This window comes from Pseudophryne corroboree, chromosome 3 (genome assembly GCF_028390025.1).
Source record: "Pseudophryne corroboree isolate aPseCor3 chromosome 3, aPseCor3.hap2, whole genome shotgun sequence".
Classification (NCBI taxonomy): Eukaryota; Metazoa; Chordata; class Amphibia; order Anura; family Myobatrachidae; genus Pseudophryne; species Pseudophryne corroboree.
This window is the reverse complement of record NC_086446.1, coordinates 620954630-620976498: the sequence shown is the minus strand read 5'-3', so window position 1 is coordinate 620976498 and position 21869 is coordinate 620954630. Positions and strand designations below refer to the sequence as shown.

General features: G+C 43.4%; 1 protein-coding gene across 9 annotated transcripts in view; it reads left to right on the top strand.

The window, feature by feature from the left end:
* PCGF5 (polycomb group ring finger 5) overlaps positions 1–8032 on the top strand; it is a 351904-nt gene extending 343872 nt beyond the window's left edge. For 8 of the 9 annotated variants that reach the window (XM_063961666.1, XM_063961667.1, XM_063961665.1 and 5 more), the window contains 3 exons: positions 998–1087; positions 4655–4735; positions 6517–8032. In XM_063961666.1, coding sequence (XP_063817736.1) covers positions 998–1087; positions 4655–4735; positions 6517–6564 — 219 coding nt within the window. In that variant the 3' untranslated portion in view covers positions 6565–8032. The remainder of the gene's footprint in view (positions 1–997; positions 1088–4654; positions 4736–6516) is intronic. The other variant, XM_063961672.1, reaches the window with a different exon arrangement.
* The last annotated feature ends 13837 nt before the right edge of the window (positions 8033–21869 follow it).

Sequence of the window (21869 nt, the reverse complement as noted above, 5' to 3'; positions counted from 1 at the left end):
TAGTAAGACTATAAAAATAAAATAAGAAAGCTTAGGGCTGCTAAAAACCAGCAGCCCTCTCACCATGGTCCGGCTCCTGCCGCACCAAACAAAAAAAATATTTGCCTGAGCCAGGAGGCGGGGATATATGGACGGGCCCGTTGCATGCTGGGAGGCCGGAAAAGCTTTGACCAATTGTTGCTTCATCATATCCCATTGTTATCCTGTGGACCCTGCCGGAGAAAAAATGTTTTTAATTTGAGGATAGGCAGAGTGTGAGAAAAGCCACTTAGATTGATTAGAATAAGAATCATTTTATTTATATACTGTAGTGCTCATTCTCCAATAGGACTCAAGGCGCTTGACATTGTAGGAACAGAATACAACATATATTAGTATACCAATATATCAAAATACAATACATAATCAAGGAACACAATAAAGGGGGTTTAGCTATGCAAGAAATACAGAGACTATTGAATTACTACAGCAGTGTGGCAGCCATTTTGGATCCTCAATTACAGGGATTATTCATCCCATCCATAAAGGATCCCAGCTGAGGAAGCTATTTTAGGCACACTGCATAGGATTACACTGGGTAAAGCAGGTAATGCCCCACAACCGAGGACACATAATGAGCGAGATGAAGTGAAACAGCAACATTAGAAGCAGTGGATTTTGTGTGCTACGTGTAAAAGCAAGCCATATTTTCCCTACATGCAAATAATAAAACATAGCATTTTTACCAATTACACAGGTCGTGTATTGCTTTAACAAAAAACTGCTGCTTTAAATCTCACTGAAAAATAACACAAAATCAAGGATTTTTAAAAACATGAAAATAACCCCCTAGTGTCTGGGAGTTCAGCACAAAGCTACTGTACATAATAATGATACAGGGGAGTGAAGAAGCGTTCAGAGAAGGTGGTTATATACTGAGGGAAGGTTAGGTTGGGGTGGTTAGATAGGTAAATTAGGTTGCAGTGCAAATGTACTCACAACAACTTTTATCTTCCAGCTGGATGTATTATGCAATGGTGAAATAATGGGAAAGGACCACACAATGGAGTTCATATATATGACAAGATGGCGACTTAGGGGTGAAAATGTAAATATATTCATCTTATTTCTTGTGTTTCCATATATTATTGAAAAGCTCACTTAAAAAATGCAATAAATATAATAATAAACAAAAAATAGGCCCCATTCAGTTTACAAATGTTACTGCTTTAGGTTGGTGAAACCAGTATGTACTCATTCTTTTTGATCTGGTGCAGCCAGGCCTTTATTGCTGTTTATTAAACTTCAGATAATCAGATAATTAATACTTGTGTTCTGTGTCAAAAGAGTTGTCATCATAGACAAATGTCAGCTACTGTAATTCTTGTGCAAAGTGATTGCAATTAAGGGGCTGCACTTTCTATCCATGTACACCAATAGATAATTCATCAATAGATAAACAGAGTGCTACCCTTTCATAGACTATTTTTGCTGTTGGTGAGTGCTGTAGAAGTAAGTCAGTTGCACAGACTCCTGAAACAATGCACCCAGGGCCATCTTAACGTATAGGCACACTGGGCAGCTTCCCAGGGACCCACAATTCTAGGGACCTTTGGGCAGGGGTGGGTGGTGGTCACACAGTCGGTGCAGCCAGGCAGCATTCTCTAACTGCCTCCCAGCCAGCAGCCAGACATGCTGACTGGTGGATGGCTGGAACTATCAGCCAATCAAAGTGCTGACAGCCATTCACTATATGGAAGTATGTGCAGAGACTGTGCAGGACCTCAGTTTTTTCATTTCATTGGTTCCCAACGTGAATGGGTGGGAAGGGTCCCCAGAGCAGAGCATTGCCCAGGTCTTACAATACTGTTTACACCACCCTGAATGCACCATAAAGGGAAAATGGGTGTTTACTTAATTGATTCATCCAGTGTGATCATGGCAAATCATATACACTCAAGGTTTCAAGGTGAAAATGCTCCAAAAATGCAATCATTTGGCCAAATCGTTAAAGTAAGTAATTTTCACGTTTTGTGATAGAAGCTCTTTGCATCGCAAAATTTACAATGACCTATCTACAATGTGTGCAGGATATGCTGTATGGTGTGTGTGTGTGTGTGTGTGTGTGTGTGTGTGTGTGTGTGTGTGTGTGTGTGTGTGTGTGTGTGTGTGTGTATAGGGGTCTGCACACAGACCCGCTCAGGTGTTAACACGCCTCATATTCATTTAACATTAGTATGTTGTGGAAAAACAAATGGAAAAAATCGAGCAGTGTGTTGTTGTAACTAATGGTTTTCTAGCAATTTTTATGATATACAAGAACCACATAATGCTCCATTTTACCCAAGTCAGTTTTCCATGATCTGTAATGATGCCATTACGTAGAATTATGTACGTAGAGTACTTTTCCCATAAAAGAAACTCTTAAGATCAGATTTCATTTATTAGACTTCTTCATGAAACTGGTTTTTCAACCTAGAGTGACTTCTGGTATAGAGCATATACAATAGAAAGGAATTCATATAGACAAGTATATAATGCTCGGATACAAGTGCAAATAATATAAAGAATTAAAAAAAAAAGAATGGTGCCTGGCACTCACCCACCGGGTAACATACTGGGAAGCAGTGGCGTCACAACCGGGGTGCGGCGGGTGTGGCCCACATCCGGGTGTCACCCACCGAGGGGTGTCACCAAAGTATCGGCTCCTGCTCAGTGATAGGAGCCGGGTACTGCACTGTAACATTACGTGCAGTGCCCGGCTTCTGTCACTGTGAAGAAGCCGACACTGCAATCTCTGGGGTCAGCCACGGAAAGGGGGGTCAGGAAGCGTAGCCATGCCCATGTGCAGTGCAACCACGCCTCCATCTCGTAAAGCCACGCCCCTTCTGACGGCACCCGCGAAGCCATGCCCCTTTTTGAACAGGAATCGCACCGGGTATCAAACATGTAAGTGACGCCTCTACTGGGAAGATCACCTGAGAGAATTCGGGTTTCATACCATTGGGTCAGACGCGGTTCCGGTATGAATGGTCGACCATGTTATGGTCGACAGTCATTAGGTCGACCACTATTGGTCGACATTGACATGGTCGACATGGACACATGGTCGACACATGAAAATGGTCGACACATGAAAGGTCGACATGAGTTTTTTTACTTTTTTTGGTGTCGTTTTTTGCGTAAAGTGACTGGGAACCCCAATTTGTGCACCGCGTCCCCTCGCATGGCTCGCCATGCTTCGGGCATGGTGCCTTCGCTTCGCTCGGCACACTTTACCGTTCCAATCGTAGTCCATGTGGATCGTAAAGTATGGAAAAGTTCCCCAAAAGATAAAAAAGTTAAAAAACTCATGTCGACCTTTTCATGTGTCGACCATTTTCACGTGTCGACCATGTGTACATGTCGACCATGTCAATGTCGACCTAATGACTGTCGACCATAACATGGTCGACCATGTGAACGGATACCGTCAGATGCATACTATGATTTTTAAATGACCATTTTAAATCACCAAAAGTAACAATGGTCTTCTTTTATGGAACGGAAATGATATAAGAAATGTTAGTCTGTCTTTTGTGGCTCATTTTTGTGGTTTACATTTGGCTTCATTAAGATGGCTGCCTAAAGCTAGCTTGGAGTCGACCTTCCAACAGAATGACTTCTGGCAGTTTCATGGGATGTGGTTCTCGGACACATTTGTGTTCGCAAAATGTGGAGGTTCAAGAAGAAAATAGGTACTTTAATTGTCCTTATGTTCGCAGTGCTAGCTACTTGCAGCAGCTCACATTTATTTGAATCTGCCCCATATAGTGGTAACAATCTAGTACCAACCTTAATTAGCAAGTTAATGAGCAGCACGGTCAGTGTAATGGTTAGCATTAGTGCCTCACAGCACTGAGATCTTGGGTTTCCTCCCACAATCTAAAAATATACTCATAGGTTTATTGGCTCCCAATGAAATTAACCCTCGCATGAATGTGTGTGCGTGTACATGTGGTAGAGAATATGGATTGTAAGCTCCACTGGGGCAGGGACTGATGTGAATGGCTAAATATTTTCTTTAAAGCGCTGCGGAATATGTTTGCGCTATATAAATAATTGGAAATAAAAATAATAATGTGACAAATTAAGGCAATTACTTCAAATGTAGATAGTGAATTAAACAGTATCTCCAGGCTTGATGTGAATTTAACAGTTTTGAATCACAGACATACGTATTCTCTACATGTAGTACAGATGAGCTGTGCAATCAGTCCAAGTCCAAATCAAAATTATTGAGAATCTATGTTTAAATAGTCCATTTAAGTAGTCCCCTGTGGTTACAGTAGCCGTTCTAATGGCAGGAATAAATATAGCTGAAAAGGGACTATTTATAACGATAACTTCCTGTACAAACAGCAAATTCATGATGATTCTGGAACAGAAAGTTTGTTCCATGGCCTTTAGCAAGTTGGATTCATGTGTAGTTAATTGCATTTGTCACTTTGGCAGAAATAAGTACTAAGGGACTTTGCTCTTCAGTTGTCCTATGTATTTGATGTGTGAAATGTAGAAGTATTCCTGTTTTTAAAGATTTAAATTTTTTAATCCAAAATCTATTGTGCAAAGCACACATTACTACATGCAGTTGTGGATGTCTTCCGCTAACGAGCACATATAATCTTCTTCACAGTTTCATTGTCAGAACAATTCGACTTTGCTACATATGTCTCTCAGCGAAACTGCTCCTGATGTTTCAGAGACATCCACAACCGTATGTATAAGTAAAGCATTTTTATTCAGTTATTTATTTATTGATATATTTATTTTGTTACCATTGATTTATGTAAAGGCCATTCTGTGTGTGTCTCTAAAAGAAAAGTACAGACTTATTGTTTGTTATAGTGATCGTGCTTTCATGCAAATCCCAAATGTAATTTTATACTCCGTTATTAAATTCTATTATGCCAGTTTTTGCTTACTGGTGACTGTCACAAGGATCTCTCAATGCCATGACACATTTCTGTTGTATTTATTGAGCCATGTTTGTCATTTGGGATGAGGGACAGACTTGACCAAAAAATATTTTCTTGAGTGGTGATGTATTTCTAGATAACATTTAGTTTATATGGATTTATTTTAACATTACAAGGTATTATTCCTTTTTTATTCTTTTTAAAATAAAAGAATGGGTAGATAGAATTGGATTATATAATAAAAACAAATGATATACTATGGGCAGCCCTCAACTTGTGCTAAAACCATTTGTGTAATTTCATAATCCTTAAATATGAACAAAGTAGGAAGAATGGCTAAGAAATACATACTTGTGAATGTTTGTGAATAAAAAAGGTTTATGTTTAATATCCACATTTACTTTTATATGATTGATGCTTATGATTTTACACAGTGCAATAAAACAGAACAGATTAGATACTTTTCCACTACCTGTCTATAATGAACCTCCCTGGTACAAAAAAAAATGTTAATATAGATTGTTTTCTAAAAATGTGTTATTATATTTTGGGGGACATCCTATTAGCAGCGGCTATTCTATTAGTCCTGATGCCGACACTTATTGGGTAATATGCTTTACATGCCTCATGCACACAAAGCATATTCCTTGATAAGCAGCCCTTCAGAGCCGCGATAACACATTGGTCTGGGTATTTATCCCGGATTCCATGTGTTATCGCCCGAAACAGGAATTTTTGGGGGCATAAAACATGGGCTATCTTGCCAAAATCGTGGTATTAGCCCATTTTTTTCCTGCGGGAAAATTAGAGGGGTTAATTGGATGCACCCCTTTGGCTATACAAAAATAATTTTCCATGTACAAAGCTGTAGTTTACCCTATTCATCCCTTTCCAATCCTTCATGAAGGCACAGTGGGCACAATTCAGGTTCAGTTGGATCTAGCTATGCTGCAGGACGCAGTATCCGATCACACAGTGACACCACTGACCAGCTGAGTAGCCCTGAGCTCTATTGCTGAGGCCAGGAGATCTCTGTAGGAAGACTGAGACCCTGGCCTTGGTACTCCCATAAAACAGAGGCAACACGCTTCCGTTTTGTGAAATTGATATCATCGCTGCCCCCAGCTGGCTGCAGACTGTCAATCACCTGACGTCTGGAGCCTCCAGGACCCATACTGCTCAGTCACAGTACAGGTCCTGCACATGTGCAGTTTTGCCGGCCAAAGGAAAACTGTGTTAATATAGCTATAACAACCGAACCGGAATCAGGCCTAGTGATGGGCTTTATCTTCTGGGCATGCTTCAAATAATGAGTTTCCCTCCCATGTTTTGGCAGACATGCTGAATGTAATATAGAGATTAGCCCTGCATTATCTCCTTTGATTACTTCTAGCCAATTAGCTGAAAGGTGGCACAGTGGGCATATTCCTGCCAGCATAGGTGATGTGATGTTCTCATTAATTCCCATCTAGTCATGTGTTACCGTGTAATGATAATGAATGAGTGGTTATAAGAATGAAGTGTACTTCAGAATTCTTGTGTGTGCTTTCTCATATTTGTTTTGTTTCGTTTATTTTAGTCGTACCCCATGGTATTGCAGTATCGACCGAGAATTGACTTTGGCTAATTGCTCCAACACACATTGAGAAGAATCCTGCACTATATGTTTACTCATCGACAGATTGCACAATGAATGGATGTGCCTAAGTACATGGACTATAAGGACCCCATCTCTTACAGCATGCAAATATGGATGTGGTCTCTCTCTAACCTGCCAGTAGTTTATTTGTAGCTCTTGTTACCAAGTGCCGGTCTGCTACAGAGCATCTGACTGACTGATAAGTATGCTATCAACATGCGGCAAAACCTAGCCGTGGTGGATGTGATAGTATATGGACACATTCTGCTGTATTTCGGTTAGTGCCATAGTTTATTTTGCAGTAGCTGTACTTTTTAATTCCTTGTGTTTTTTTTAATTACTAAATATTTGCTAAACCTGTTCATGGTTAGTAAAATAAGGAAAACTGTAAATTTCCCCCCTCATAATTGTAACTGACTGGGACCACCAACACTTTCACCAGAGTAATTGCTCAGTTGTTATCAGTAATTGCTATGATTCTGATGTCTAAAAGAACTTTAAATATTGTACTGACCTCCTGTTTAGCAGAACTCCTGCTTCCAAATTGCCAGTTCCTTTCTCCGCAATGCCATAGCAGAAAGCCTGTGTCCTCTGACTCAGCACCCCCAACCCTCCCCTGCGCACAGGATGTCATGCAAGTGACAGGAGAGCTGCAGAGGAGCTGGAAGGTGACTTCTGTCCCACAGGGTGTAGATACCAAGTCACCTGCATAAATGTAAACCGTATTGTGATGGAGGCGGGTACCGATGCTGCCCCTGAGAACTCTATACAAAGCTTCCCTACTTTCTGGGTAAATTTATGTCAAAAAGTCTACTGAGATCTGTTGCAATCCATCCCGCTTAAATAGGTAAAATCAGTTGGTCGTATGGATGATATGTGTCCTAAAACAAATATTTATATATACACTCAATCAGAACACAAATAGATCAGAATACAATCAATTATAGAAGAATATAAAAAATCCAGTACTGCTTCAGACAAGTAAATAATGAAAAAATTATTAGTCCTATCTAACTCCTTTCTGTGGGAAACAGTTCAATGGGTAAATGGGGCAGTCCTCAACTACCTGTGCTGTGCTTAGCACTGGAAGAGGTACTCAATGTTTGTGGCAGAAGACATAACAGAACAAGCTGGACCAGCTGCTTACCAGCAAGCCAAAGATGTCTTTAACCACTTAACTGATATACTTGTTTTTACCAAAACCGCTGAGAAATTGTGGTTTATTAAATCAAAAAAGTTTTAAAAGTATTTAAAAAAAGATACTGAAAAAAAATCAGTAATATTTCCTCTCAGACAACTATCAACACCCACCCTCACCCCCAGTGTCAGTGGGACCCCAGTTTAGTACCCCCCTCCCCATTTGTCACTCGCTATATGTGCAATTGTTTATTTTTAATATATACCACCCCCCCCATCCAATATTTTTATGGGGCAGCATACACCCTGTACACCCCCCCCCCCCCCCCCCCCCCCCCACACACACACACACACACACACACAACACACACACCTCCCCCAGGGCCAAAAGATGACCTCCTACCTTGTACACTCCCCCATGTAGACTCTGCCCCCTCATCTTGTTGTAGAGAATAGCGGCGCATGGGGCAGGTGGGACTGATTGTCAGTGATCAGTATATTTTTGTTAGGTGTGGAACTATGTTCCCCTCCTCGCACTTTAGGATTAGGCACTTGTGCCACGGCTTGCCTTTCACACTGCATTCTGTGGAGATATTTTGGGAGTGACGATCGCAGTCACATACCGCAGCATCACTCCCAGGGGTCTAGAGCAGGTGGAGGAGATGCCCATGTGTACATGGATTTCCTCCAAAGAAACGGCGGAGGCATAGCAGCATCACTGACGTATGGGATGCGATTTGATCAGGTCATGCACTCCTGGCTGCGGTCACGTCCCATACTTTAGTGCGAGGCAAGTGGTTAATAACCCACAGCATACCTGTACTCTAATATACATGAGACACTAGAGAAACAGGTAGTAGAGGACTGCACCGTGTACCCAAATTTAACTGTTTCCCACAGATAGGAGACGTTATACTTTTAATTATATAGAGAGGAGAGAAACTGTTATACAAGGACTAAGAATTAACTTGTCTAAAGCAGTACTATAGGGATAGTGGATTTTGTATATTTGTATACTATTATTCATTCTATTCTGATATATCCATTTGTGTTTGAGTGTATAAATAAAAGATTAATTGTTTTATGACAATTCTTGCATATATAATCCATAAGACCTCCTGATATTACCTATCTAAGAAGTGTGGTTTGTGTTGGACTTCAGTAGAGTTTTTGACCTATATCCCACAGAGTAAAACAAGGCGGTGGTGTAAATTGCCATCGGAGTAGTGACTGTGTGATGGCACTGGTCGAACACCCCTCCTTTTTGCCCTGTTTCTGGGGGCCATAGTTGTTATTAACTTTGTGTAGATTTACAGCGCACCATTGAGATGTACACATCTTGCTTAAAACACCTAGATTAGAGCAGTACGTATGGACTTAAGTTACTTGACTTTATAGATAAGTATTTTTCTTTTTAAATTAGAAAAATTCAAACATTCTATGGTAGGTAATGGTGGGAGAACAGTGAGTAGGATAGAGGGCACTTACTAGTAAGTATTGTTCACCCATGTAAAGTGGATTGTTTGTTTCTACTGAACCATGAAATGATAATATTAAAGTGAGTCGGTCACTTAAACAGTTTTGTAACAAACGTTTTGTAGAACATAACTGGTGTGCTTTATAAAGATGTTGGGTTTCTACTAGAGCAATGTATATCACGAATGGACAACCTTTGACACACCTGTTCTTACTGAACTACATTTCCCATAATGACTGGGCACAGCTGTCATTAACAGCTTCACAGCGGAGTGCTATAAACCAGTGATTCCCAAACTTGGTACTCAAGGACTCCCAACAGTTTGTGTTTTCCAGGTCACCTATCAGGGGCACAGGTGTATTCATTAATTAATTCCTCACTGACGCTTTTTAAAAGATCCACAGGTGGAGCTAATTATTTCACTTGTGATTCTGAGAGGAGACCTGGAAAATGTGAACTGTTGGGGGTCCTTGAGGACCGAGATTGGGAATTACGGCTATAAACTCTTGATTGAGTCATATGGAGATGTTTTTATTTGAAATGTAATATGTAAGCCTAAGAAAAAAAGTACATTAGCTTCATTTATGCCCATTTTTGTTTTTTTACCTGAGCTTCATATACCTCCATTCTTATTTTTAGCCAAGTTGTTAATACTCATAAGTCTTCCACATTTCTGTTTTTAAATAATTTATTAAATAATTCAGATCTAATACAAATAGTCATACATCCATGTATAAAATGTATTGGCCATAAGTAAAGTGGTAATGTTTGTAGTCTATGATTCCCTTGTACCTCAATGATATGTATTGCATAGGTATTTGTATTTATGCATTTACAGTTGTTTTATATTGGTGCATCTCCTAACATCTTATTTAAGCGTTATAAAAGGTTAGATTGCTAGCACCTAATATTATTGTAGAATTATAATATTATATATTGTTTATATATAAGAAATACATAGAAATGTTTATATGCACTGCAAGCATTTAGACAAAATGTTTATTCTTTGTGGTGTGAGGTGGATATATTTTCTTACATGTGTTTCTTTGAATAGGAAAGTAATTAAAACTGACAAATATTCTAGAAAAATGTTAACATGCCTTTGAGAAAAGAAAAAGTAACCAAAATACCTGTGTGATCACTGATCATAACATGAAATCCTAAATGACCAAATGTCTTGCACTACCACGTTTGAAGAAGGGACTTGTTGTCGGAAAGTATATTTTTATAAGTTTCAGTTCAAATGTATTTTTTACCTGTCGAAGAATGGGCGAGGTTATTGCATTCTGTCAGTTCCTTTCAAATCTAAATTTTGTAACAATGCTCAAAACTAAATGCATTTTATAACAAATGGCACATTTTTGTAAATAAACTGTCTTCAAGAACTGAACATATATCAACAGAATTTAAATGAATTTCAGATGTGATTATTGGTGTAACCATGTACATATTGTTTTGCCTCCTCAGAAACCATAAATCAAATCATATTTACTTACTTTTCTATGCTTTGGAAATCTGTGTGTATATCAAAACTACATATGTCGTCTAATGCTAAGCTTTTATGTTAATGTTACCCAGTCCCTTCCATTGGTAGTAAAACTTTGTGGTGCATTTTCACACCTGTTCACATCTATAAAGCATTTCCTGTCTAACATGACCTAACTATCAGAACAATGCCTACTTTATCTGTTCTTACTGTCGTGTAGTGTATATGTATATCAAAGTGAAACACTTAGTTTGATATGTACCTATTCACGGTGGAAAGATTTTCAAGGTGAGAACCATTTGGTTCAGTTCCTGGCTATTAGTCAGAGAGTTACAGTAGTAAACATGTACTATAACTATACTCTCTCACAGAAAATGCTTTTCTGCCCCTCCTCTTCCCCCCTGTGAGAGCACACAGATAAATCTGAAAGAAGGCTGTGATTCCACAATTTCATAGAGTGCATTGTTTTTCTGTGTGCTCTCCAGGGCAGAGAAAGTACAATACAGTAAATTTCAGATTATAGGACCTATTTAGTTATTTAAAACTTGTGTATGATAAATGGTGCTCCAGCCAATCAGCTTCTAATTGTCATGTGTTTGAAAAATTGGAGTTGGTAGCTGATTGGCTGGAGCACCATTTATCATACACAAGTTTTAAATAACTAAAACTTTTTAATAAATGGGCCCCAATTTTTTTTCTTTATTGTACACTCACATAATTCACTAAGCACTATGGAAATATCTAATTATCCTATATGTGAAAGGTTTTTTTTAAATGAAATATTCCCTTTCATCTCAACATGTGCAAATTGTGGGAATATCTTGTAGACTACGTAAGTGGCTTGAATTCTCGTAAAAATTTACAATTTCACTTGTAGGGGCGATTGAAATGTTTTTTGGGCTCCTGTATTTGCATATAGCCCATCGCTTTAGACATGACTATATTGAAATGTTTGTTCTGTAGCCGGGTGCCACTTTTTTTGTCATGCCCAACAGCACCAGGTTTAGCTACGCAAATTGGCTAACACTGACTAAAGTACTGGCCTCGACACAAATAAAGTGCTGTTTGGGCGCCCAAACAGGACACACTTTGCATATTTCAGCTCGCCACCTTTGGAGGCTGCAAGTAGTGTGTCTTCCACGGCTAATGGTCACCCGAACATAGCAACAATTGAATTGCTCCTTCAGGCGCCAATTAGTCAGCACTGCTGCGAGAAACAATTGAATCGCCCCAATACTAGCAGTCATTACTTGGGAAAGCAGCAGAGTATATTTTTAGCACTGTATTTAAAACCTGAGAGTCTCTTTTCCGAGTTTCAGATTATATTTATACTAGTCTCTGAGAAATGCAGTATGCCAAATAAAAGAAAAATCAAATACACTTGACTTTTCAAAGTCTTTTTTTTTAAATTTACATCAGGACACCAATCATGGTAAGGGTTTTCAGCGCTGCCTTCAAAACTGAGAAACACCCAATTATGGTAGCACTTTTTTTTTCTAATTTAACATTCATTTTCACTACTGTAGAGGACCTGTTGTTTTATAGGATATTGGAGCATAATTCTCACATTACATTTTATGTACATCTCTTGATCACAGTTACAAAATGAGAAAAACTGACTGAAGCATAATACTTAACGTGAACAGACAGGAGGCTCAGCCAGTGTGGGTCGTACAGTACTTGTCTAATAGATACAGTAGATCTGCAGTTATATAGATGTTGGCATAATGGCATTTCATGGTCACCTCAAATCCACCTGATGCCTAAGTAACTATATTCTGCCTTGGGTAGCTTCTCCTTTTATGTTTTAGTAAATAAGGTACAGACTATTTAGTCATGTTTTATATTGTAAACGTACATGATTTTGATTAAATGGCTCTCCAACTGGATGCTCTAGAGCCATTTGTAAGATTATCTTTTCTCAGACTATTAGTGGAGCAATAGGTTAAAGTCTTACCTCCCCGTATCTCTAGCCTCATCTCTTTTACCTGTGTCTCTACAGTACACATTTTAGTTATCTTGTATACACAAGCTCATTTCACCAATATTTAGACATCGGGGTATATTCAATTAGAGTCGGAAACTGCCGTCTTGTCGGAAAGACGTCAGTTTCGACTGGAATAGGTCGGAAGCGGTTCCGACCTATTCAATCCAGCCTCATTTTTTTTCAGACAAGTCAGGTAGCTGTCAGAAAGCACGTGGATCGGCGGAATAGCCACCGATCCGCGTGCTGCTGTCGCAAACGGAGCCAAATCCGACAGTGTCAATCTGACTTTTAAAATTTTTGGATTGACACTGTCGTGACCCAGCAGCTATTGGGAGCTGAGAGGAGGAGACGGGGGAGAGCAGCGGAGAGATGGGGGAGAGCAGGAACCCAGCAGCTACAGCAGCGTAGTAGGAGGATGGTGTACCACCACCGCTCACGGCAGAGTCCACCTGGCTCCAGCAAGCGAGGTCCCGCTTGCTGGAGCCGAGTGGACGCTGCAGAGAGGTCTGGCCGCGGTGCCCCATCCTGCTACGCTGCTGTAGCCGCTTTGTTCCTGCTCTCCTCCGTCTCCCCGCTGCTCTCCCCCGTCTCCTCCTCTCAGATCCCTCATCTCCTCAATCCGACTTTTTTTAAAGTCGGATTGAGATTGTAAGGAATGGCCAAATCAAATAGGTCCTGTCTGATCCATTCCAAAAAATGCATGTCGGAGTGGATCCGCCTTTAATTGAATATACCCCATCATCTCTCGACCCAACCTTTCTCTCAAACTAACACACTATGGGGGTGATTCAGACCTGATCATAGATGTGCTAAAATTAGACATGTGGGGGGACGCCCAGCACAGGGCTAGTCCGCCCCGCATGTCACACCCTATCCTCCCCCTGCGCACAGGTGCGAAAGCATCGCACGGCGGTGATGCTTTTGCACCCGGTGAATAGCTCCCTACCTGCGCAGCCTAGCTGCCTGCCAATCAGGCAGAGGCGATCGCACCAGTAAGATGCTTTTGTTGCGCGTGCACACTTCTTAAAGGGCTGCAGTCGCTGCCGTTGCAGCGATCAGGTCTGAATTAGGCCTTATTTCTCTTCTCCAAATTACTTGAACGACTTGTGTATAACCGTCTTTCTCTAACGTCCTAAGTGGATGCTGGGGACTCCGTAAGGACCATGGGGAATAGCGGCTCCGCAGGAGACTGGGCACATCTAAAGAAAGCTTTAGGACTAACTGGTGTGCACTGGCTCCTCCCCCTATGACCCTCTTCCAAGCCTCAGTTAGATTTCTGTGCCCGACGAGAAGGGTGCACACTAGGGGCTCTCCTGAGCTTCTTAGTGAAAGTTTTAGTTTAGGTTTGTTATTTTCAGTGAGACCTGCTGGCAACAGGCTCACTGCATCGAGGGACTAAGGGGAGAAGAAGCGAACTCACCTGCGTGCAGAGTGGATTGGGCTTCTTAGGCTACTGGACATTAGCTCCAGAGGGACGATCACAGGTCCAGCCTGGATGGGTCCCGGAGCCGCGCCGCCGGCCCCCTTACAGAGCCAGAAGAGCGAAGAGGTCCGGGAAAATCGGCGGCAGAAGACGTTCCTGTCTTCAATAAGGTAGCGCACAGCACTGCAGCTGTGCGCCATTGCTCTCAGCACACTTCATACTCCGGTCACTGAGGGTGCAGGGCGCTGGGGGGGGGCGCCCTGAGACGCAATAAAACATTACAGAAATACCTTACATGGCAAAAAATGCATCACATATAGCTCCTGGGCTATATGGATGCATTTAACCCCTGCCAGAATATACAAAAAACCGGGAGATAAGGCCGCCGAAAAGGGGGCGGAGCCTATCTCCTCAGCACACTGGCGCCATTTTCGCTCACAGCTCAGTTGGAGGGAAGCTCCCTGGCTATTCCCTGCAGACAGAAAGGGTTAAAAAAAAGAGAGGGGGGCACTAATTAGGCGCAGTATTAAAACATACAGCAGCTATAAGGGGAAAAACACTTATATAAGGTTATCCCTGTATATATATAGCGCTCTGGTGTGTGCTGGCATACTCTCCCTCTGTCTCCCCAAAGGGCTAGTGGGGTCCTGTCCTCTATCAGAGCATTCCCTGTGTGTGTGCTGTGTGTCGGTACGTTTGTGTCGACATGTATGAGGAGAAAAATTATGTGGAGACGGAGCAGAGTGTCTGTAACAGTGATGTCACCCCCTAGGGGGTCGACACCTGAGTGGATGTACTGTTGAAAATTACGTGACAGTGTCAGCTCTATATAAAAAACAGTGGTTGACATGAGACAGCCGGCTACTCAGCTTGTGCCTGTCCAGACGTCTCATAGGCCGTCAGGGGCTCTAAAGCGGCCGTTACCTCAGATGGCAGATACAGACGCCGACACGGATACTGACTCCTGTGTCGACGGTGAAGAGACAACCGTGATTTCCAGTAGGGCCACACGTTACATGATTGAGACAATGGAAAATGTTTTTATACATTTCTGATAATACGAGTACCACCAAAAAAGGGGTATTATGTTCGGTGAGGGAAAAACTACATGTAGTTTTCCTGAATCTGAGAAATAAAATGAGGTGTGTGATGATGCGTGGGTTTCCCCCCGATAACAATTAATAATTTCTTAAAAAGTATTGGCTGCATACCCTTTCCCGCCAGAGGTTAGGATGCATTGGGAAACACCCCCTAGGGGGGATAAGGCGCTCACACGCTTGTAAGAACAAGGGCTCTACCCTCTCATGAGATGGCCGCCCTTAAGGATCCTGCTGATAGAAAGCAGGAGGGTATCCAAAAAAGGTATTTACACACATACTGGTGTTATACTGCGACCAGCTATCGCCTCAGCCTGGAGGTGCAGTGCTGGGTTGGCATGGTCGGATTCCCTGACTGGAAATATTGATATCCTAGATAAGGATAGTATATTATTGCCTATAGAGCATTTAAAAGATGCATTTCTATAATTGCATGATGCACAGCGGAATAATTGCCGACTGGCATCAAGTATAAGTGCGTTGTCCAATTCTACCAGTAAAATGGTCAGGTGATGCGGATTCCAAACGGCATTTGGAAGTATTGCCTTTGAAAGGGGACATTTGGGGTCGGTCTTTTAGACCTGGTGGCCACGGCAACAGCTGGGAAATCCACGTTTGTACCCCAGGTCGCCTCTAAAAATAAGACGCCGTATTATCAGGCGCAGTCCTTTGTTGGCAAGCGGACAAAAGGTTCCTCTTTTCTGCTCGTGACAGAGGGAGAGGAAAAAGGCTGCAGAGATCAGCCAGTTCCCAGGAACAGAAACCCTTTCCCGCCTCTGCCAAGCCCTCAGTATGACGCTAGGGCTTTACAAGCTCAGGCACGGTGGGGGCCCGTTCTCAATGAATTTCAGTGCGCAGTGGGCTCACTCGCAAGTAGACCCCTGGATCCTTCAGGTAATATCTCAGGGGTACATATTGGAATTCGAGACGTCTCCCCCTCGCCGTTTCCAAAAGTCGACTTTACCGACGTCTCCCTCTGACAGGGAGGCAGTTTTGGAAGCCATTCACAAGCTGTATTCCCAGCAGGTGATAATCAAGGTACCTCTCCTGCAACAAGGAACGGGGTATTATTCCACACTATTGTGGTACCGAAGCCAGACGGCTCGGTGAGACCGATTCTAAAATCTAAAATCTTTGAACACTTACATACAGAGGTTCAAATTCAAGATTGAGTCACTCAGAGCAGTGATTGCGAACCTGGAAGAAGGGGACTACATGATGTCTCGGGACATCAAGGATGCTTACCTTCATGTCAAAATTTACCCTTCTCACCAAGGGTACCTCAGGTTATGGTACAGAACTGTCACTATCAGTTCAGACGCTGCCGTAGGGATGGTCCACGGCACCCCGGGTCTTTACCAAGGTAATGGACGAAATTATATCCCTTCGAAGGAAGGAAATTTTAGTTATCCCTTACTTGGGCAATTCCCTGATAAGGGTAAGATCCAGGGAACAGTTGGAGGTCGGTGTAGCACTATCTCAGGTAGTGTTGCGGCAGCACGATTGGGTTCTCAATATTCCAAAATCGCAGCTGGTTCCGACGACTTGTCTTCTGTTTCCTAGGGATGATCCTGGACACAGTCCAGAAAAAAGGTGTTTCTCCCGGAAGAGAAAGCCAGGGAGTTATCCGAGCTAATCAGGAACCTCCTAAAACCGAACCAAGTCTCAGTGCATCAATGCACAAGGGTTCTGGGAAAAAAAATGGTGGCTTCCTACGAAGCAATCCCATTCGTTAGATTCCACGCAAGAACTTTCCAGTGGATCCTACTGGACAAATGGTCTGGGTCGCATTTTCAGATGCATCAGCGGATAACCCTGTCACCAAGGACAAGGGTATCCATCCTGTGGTGGTTGCAGAGTGCTCATCTTCTAGAGGGCCGCAGATTCGGCATTCAGGACTGGGTCCTGGTGACCACGGATGCCAGCCTGCGAGGCTGGGGAGCAGTCACACAGGGAAGGAATATCCAGGGCTTAGGGTCAAGCCTGGATACATCACTTCACATAAATATCCTGAAGCTAAGGGCCAGTTACAATGCTCTAAGCTTAGCGAGACCTCTGCTTCAAGGTCAGCCGGTGTTGATCCAGTCGGACAACATCATGGCAGTCACCCACGTAAACAGACAGGGTGGCACAAGAAGCAGGAGGGCAATGGCAGAAGCTGCAAGGATTCTCCGCTGGGCGGAAAATCATGTAATAGCACTGTCAACAGTTTTCATTCCGGGAGTGGACAACTGGGAAGCAGACTTCCTCAGCACGACCTCCACCCGGGAGAGTGGGGACTTCACCCAGAAGTCGTCCACATGATTAAAAAACTCGACAGGTATTGCGCCAGGTCAAGAGACCCTCAGGCAATAGTTGTAGACGCTCTGGTAACACCGTGGGTGTACCAGTCAGTGTATGTGTTCCCTCATCTGCCTCTCATACCCAAGGTACTGAGATTGATAAGATGGAGAGGAGTAAGCACTATATTCGTGGCTCCGGATGGGCCAAAAAGGACTTGGTAACCGGAACTTCAAGAGAGGCTCACGGAGGATCCGTGGCCTCTACCTCTAAGAAGGGACCTGCTCCAGCAAGGACCCTGTCTGTTCCAAGACTTACCGCGGCTGCGTTTGACGGCATGGCGGTTGAACACCGGATCCTGAAGGAAAAAAGGCATTCCGGATGAAGTCATCCCTATCCTGTTCAAAAGCCAGGAAGGATGTAACCGCAAAAAACATTATCACCGCAATTGGCGAAAATATGTTGCGTAGTGCGAGGCCAGTAAGGCCCGACGGAGAAAATTCAACTGGGTCGATTCCTACATTTCCTGCAAACAGGAGTGTCTATGGGCCTGAAATTGGGGTCCATTAAGGTTCAGATTTCGGCCCTGTCAATTTTCTTCCAAAAAAGAACTAGCTTCAGTCCCTGAAGTTTAGACGTTTGTAAAAGGGGTACTGCATATACAGCCTCCTTTTGTGCCTCCAGTGGCAATTTGGGATCTCAATGTAGTTTGGGTTCCAAAAGTCACATTGGTTTGAACCACTTAAATCTGTGGAGTTAAAATATCTCACATGGAAAGTGGTCATGCTGTTGGCCCTGGCCTAGGCCAGGCGCGTGTCAGGATTGGCGGCTTTATCCTGTAAAAGCCCTTATCTGATTTTCCATTCGGACAGGGCGGAATTGAGGACTCGTCCTCAGTTTCTCCCTAAGGTGGTTCCAGCGTTTTCACCTGAACCAACCTATTATGGTGCCTGCGGCTACTAGGGACTTGGAGGAATCCAAGTTGCTGGATGTTGTCAGGGCCCTGAAAATATGTTCCAGGACGGCTGGAGTCAGGAAATCTGACTCGCTGTTTATCCTGCATGCACCCAACATGCTGGGTGCTCCTGCTTCTAAGCAGACTATTGCTCGTTGGATTTGTAGTACAATTCAGCTTGCACATTCTGTGGCAGACCTGCCACAGCTAAAATCTGTAAAAGCCCGTTCCACAAGGAAAGTGGGCTCATCTTGGGCGGCTGCCCGAGGGATCTCGGCTTTACAACTTTGCCGAGCAGCTACTTGGTCAGGGGCAAACACGTTTGCTAAATTCTACAAATTTGATACCCTGGCTGAGGAGGACCTGGAGTTCTCTCATTCGGTGCTGCAGAGTCATCCGCACTCTCCCGCCCGTTTGGGAGCTTTGGTATAATCCCCATGGTCCTTACGGAGTCCCCAGCATCCACTTAGGACGTTAGAGAAAATAAGAATTTACTTACCGATAATTCTATTTCTCGTAGTCCGTAGTGGATGCTGGGCGCCCATCCCAAGTGCGGATTGTCTGCAATACTTGTACATAGTTATTGTTACAAAAATCGGGTTATTATTGTTGGGAGCCATCTTTTCAGAGGCTCCTCTGTTATCATACTGTTAACTGGGTTCAGATCACAAGTTATACGGTGTGATTGGTGTGGCTGGTATGAGTCTTACCCGGGATTCAAAAACCTTCCTTATTGTGTACGCTCGTCCGGGCACAGTTTCCTAACTGAGGCTTGGAGGAGGGTCATAGGGGGAGGAGCCAGTGCACACCAGTTAGTCCTAAAGCTTTCTTTAGATGTGCCCAGTCTCCTGCGGAGCCGCTATTCCCCATGGTCCTTACGGAGTCCCCAGCATCCACTACGGACTACGAGAAATAGAATTATCGGTAAGTAAATTCTTATTATTTCACTTTCCTACACTCTCCGCACTGCAATTGGACTTCTTTCTCCAACATTCCACTGACACTATACTCACAAGGATTAACAGTAATCTACTTACAGCAAAGTTTATTCCTTGTAATGAATTTCCCTGCTGCTCTCGACCCTGTTATTCACCCACTTCTCTGGCATATCTTTACTCCATTCAGCTTTGTTACATACTGGACTCATTTAGATGTGGTTGGAGGGTGCATTGCTGCTGCTTACTTGGGATCAGTCTGAAATAACTGCAATCAAAATCCCTTTGGTCAAAATACAGACAACAATTGACCGATGGTCAAAATTCCGACATTTAAAATGTCAACACAGTCAAAATACCGACATGTAAAATGTCGACAGGTCAAAAAGTTGACACAAGTTTTTCATTGGGTTTTTCTCTTACGTCCTTGGGGATACTGAGAATCTATTTAGTACCATGGGTTATAGACGGGTCCACTAGGAGCCTTGGGCACTTTAAGAATTTGATAGTGTGTGCTGGCTCCTCCCTCTATGCCCCTCCTACCAGACTCAGTCTAGAAGATGTGCCCGGAGGAGCCAGTCACGTCGCTGGAAGCTCCTGAAGAGTTTTCAGCATTTATTTTGTATGTTTGTTATTTTCAGGCAGGACTGGATGGCACCAGCTTGCCTGCTTTGTGGGACTTAGGGGGAGAACAGCCCAACTTCTTGAAGGGTTAATGGTCCCCACTGACAGGACACTAGCTCCTGAGAGAACTATTTGAAAGCCCCACCATGACGAGCGTACATTCCCGCAGCACGCCGCAACCCCTAACAGAGCCAGAAGATAGAAGAGTGGTGAGTACTGAGCCGGCAACCCACTAACCATTATGGCGGCATGAGGGTACGGAGACGCTTGGCTTCTACATGGGACGGCTGGGTCTCCAGACTCAGTACACAGTGTGGACGCACGGCTTCTGAGGGAGCGAACTGAGTCTCCGTACACTATTTGTGTACACAGTACCCAGACTGGCATCACAGACTTAAAAAGAGGTTGACTCCATTTTAGGCACAAAATTACCTCAGCCAGTATAAAAAAGTGCGGGAAGACCGCATGCCATTGAAGGGGCGGGGCTTCACGATGAGCGGATCCAGCAGCTCACCATTTTCCCTCTGCAGTGGACACAGACGCTGACTGACAGGGACGCACAGCTTCTCCTGAGAGACTCCAGATTACCTCAGTGGTACCAGGGGGTTATAGCAGGGGGGAAACGCTTACTAGTGTACTAAGTCCCCAATCTGGGTACTTAGTCTGCGACCCGGCTAAGCTTGGCATTAGCAGTAAGGGCGCTGTGTGCTGGCTCCATACTATCTCTGTGTCACCCTGGAAGGGCTCTTTGTGGGTTAATTGTGCATTTAACCTGTTTGTTTGTGTGTGTGTGTGTGTGTGTGTGTGTGTGTGTGTGTGTGTGTGTGTGCTGTCACTGTTACGGTATGTCAGGCAAGGAGTGTGTTTCATGTAAGGCACAGTGTTCCTCTTCTCCAGGGGGTTCACTGCAGTGTACTCAGTGCATTGTACCCTCCCAGTCTAGCAGGACAGAGCCAGCTTGGCTGGACTCCGTTAGGGAAATGATTTCCAATATTTCTACTAAATTGTCCCGCAATGAGAAAGAGATGCAATACTTAAGACAATCGATGACTGAGTTTATGAAAAAAGACTCAGTACCCAAACCTGCGTCTCAGTCCCCTGCCATTTGTCCGCAAAAACGTCCTTTGGCCCATATCCTGCAGTCTGACACTGATGAGGAAGGGTCAGATATGGAGGAGGGGGAGGTGGACTCAGAGGTGGGGGAGGCTACTCTGTCACAGGGAATAAAGGCTCTCATAGAAGCTATCAGAGAAGTTCTGAATATCCCTGATAAGGTGACAGAGGAGACTGAGGAATATTATATTAATATAAAAAATAAATCCTCAGACACTTTTCCTGTGTCAAGGGAACTAAAAACCCTGTTTGAAGAACCGTGGGTTAATCCTGATAGGAAATTTCAAATCCCTAAAAGGTTGATATCATCTTTTCCTTTTCCTCTTGAGGATAGGGAAAAATTGGAAAATCCACCGATAGTGGATGCATCATTTTCCAGGCTGTCACGGAAAATTGTATTGCCTGTCCCGGGTGCAGCCTCCCTAAAAGACACGGCTGATCATAGAATCGAGACTACACTCAAATCTTTGTATACAGCTGCTGGCGTGGCCCAGAGACCCACTATAGCATGTGGGTGGATTACTAAGGCCATTGCGAAATGGTTGGGTAACCTACTTGAGGGGTTAGGTACCTTGCCTCAGTGGGAGATTATTTTACTACTGCAGCATATACAGGACTCTGCGAATTTTATGGTGGAAGCCATAAAAGAAATAGACTTACTTAATGCACGCGTCACTGCTATGGCAGTGTCACCACGCAGAGGCTTATGCTACGCCAGTGGACTGCTGACACGGACTCCAGGAAAGGTGTGGAAGGCCTACCCTTCACAGGAGAGGCCT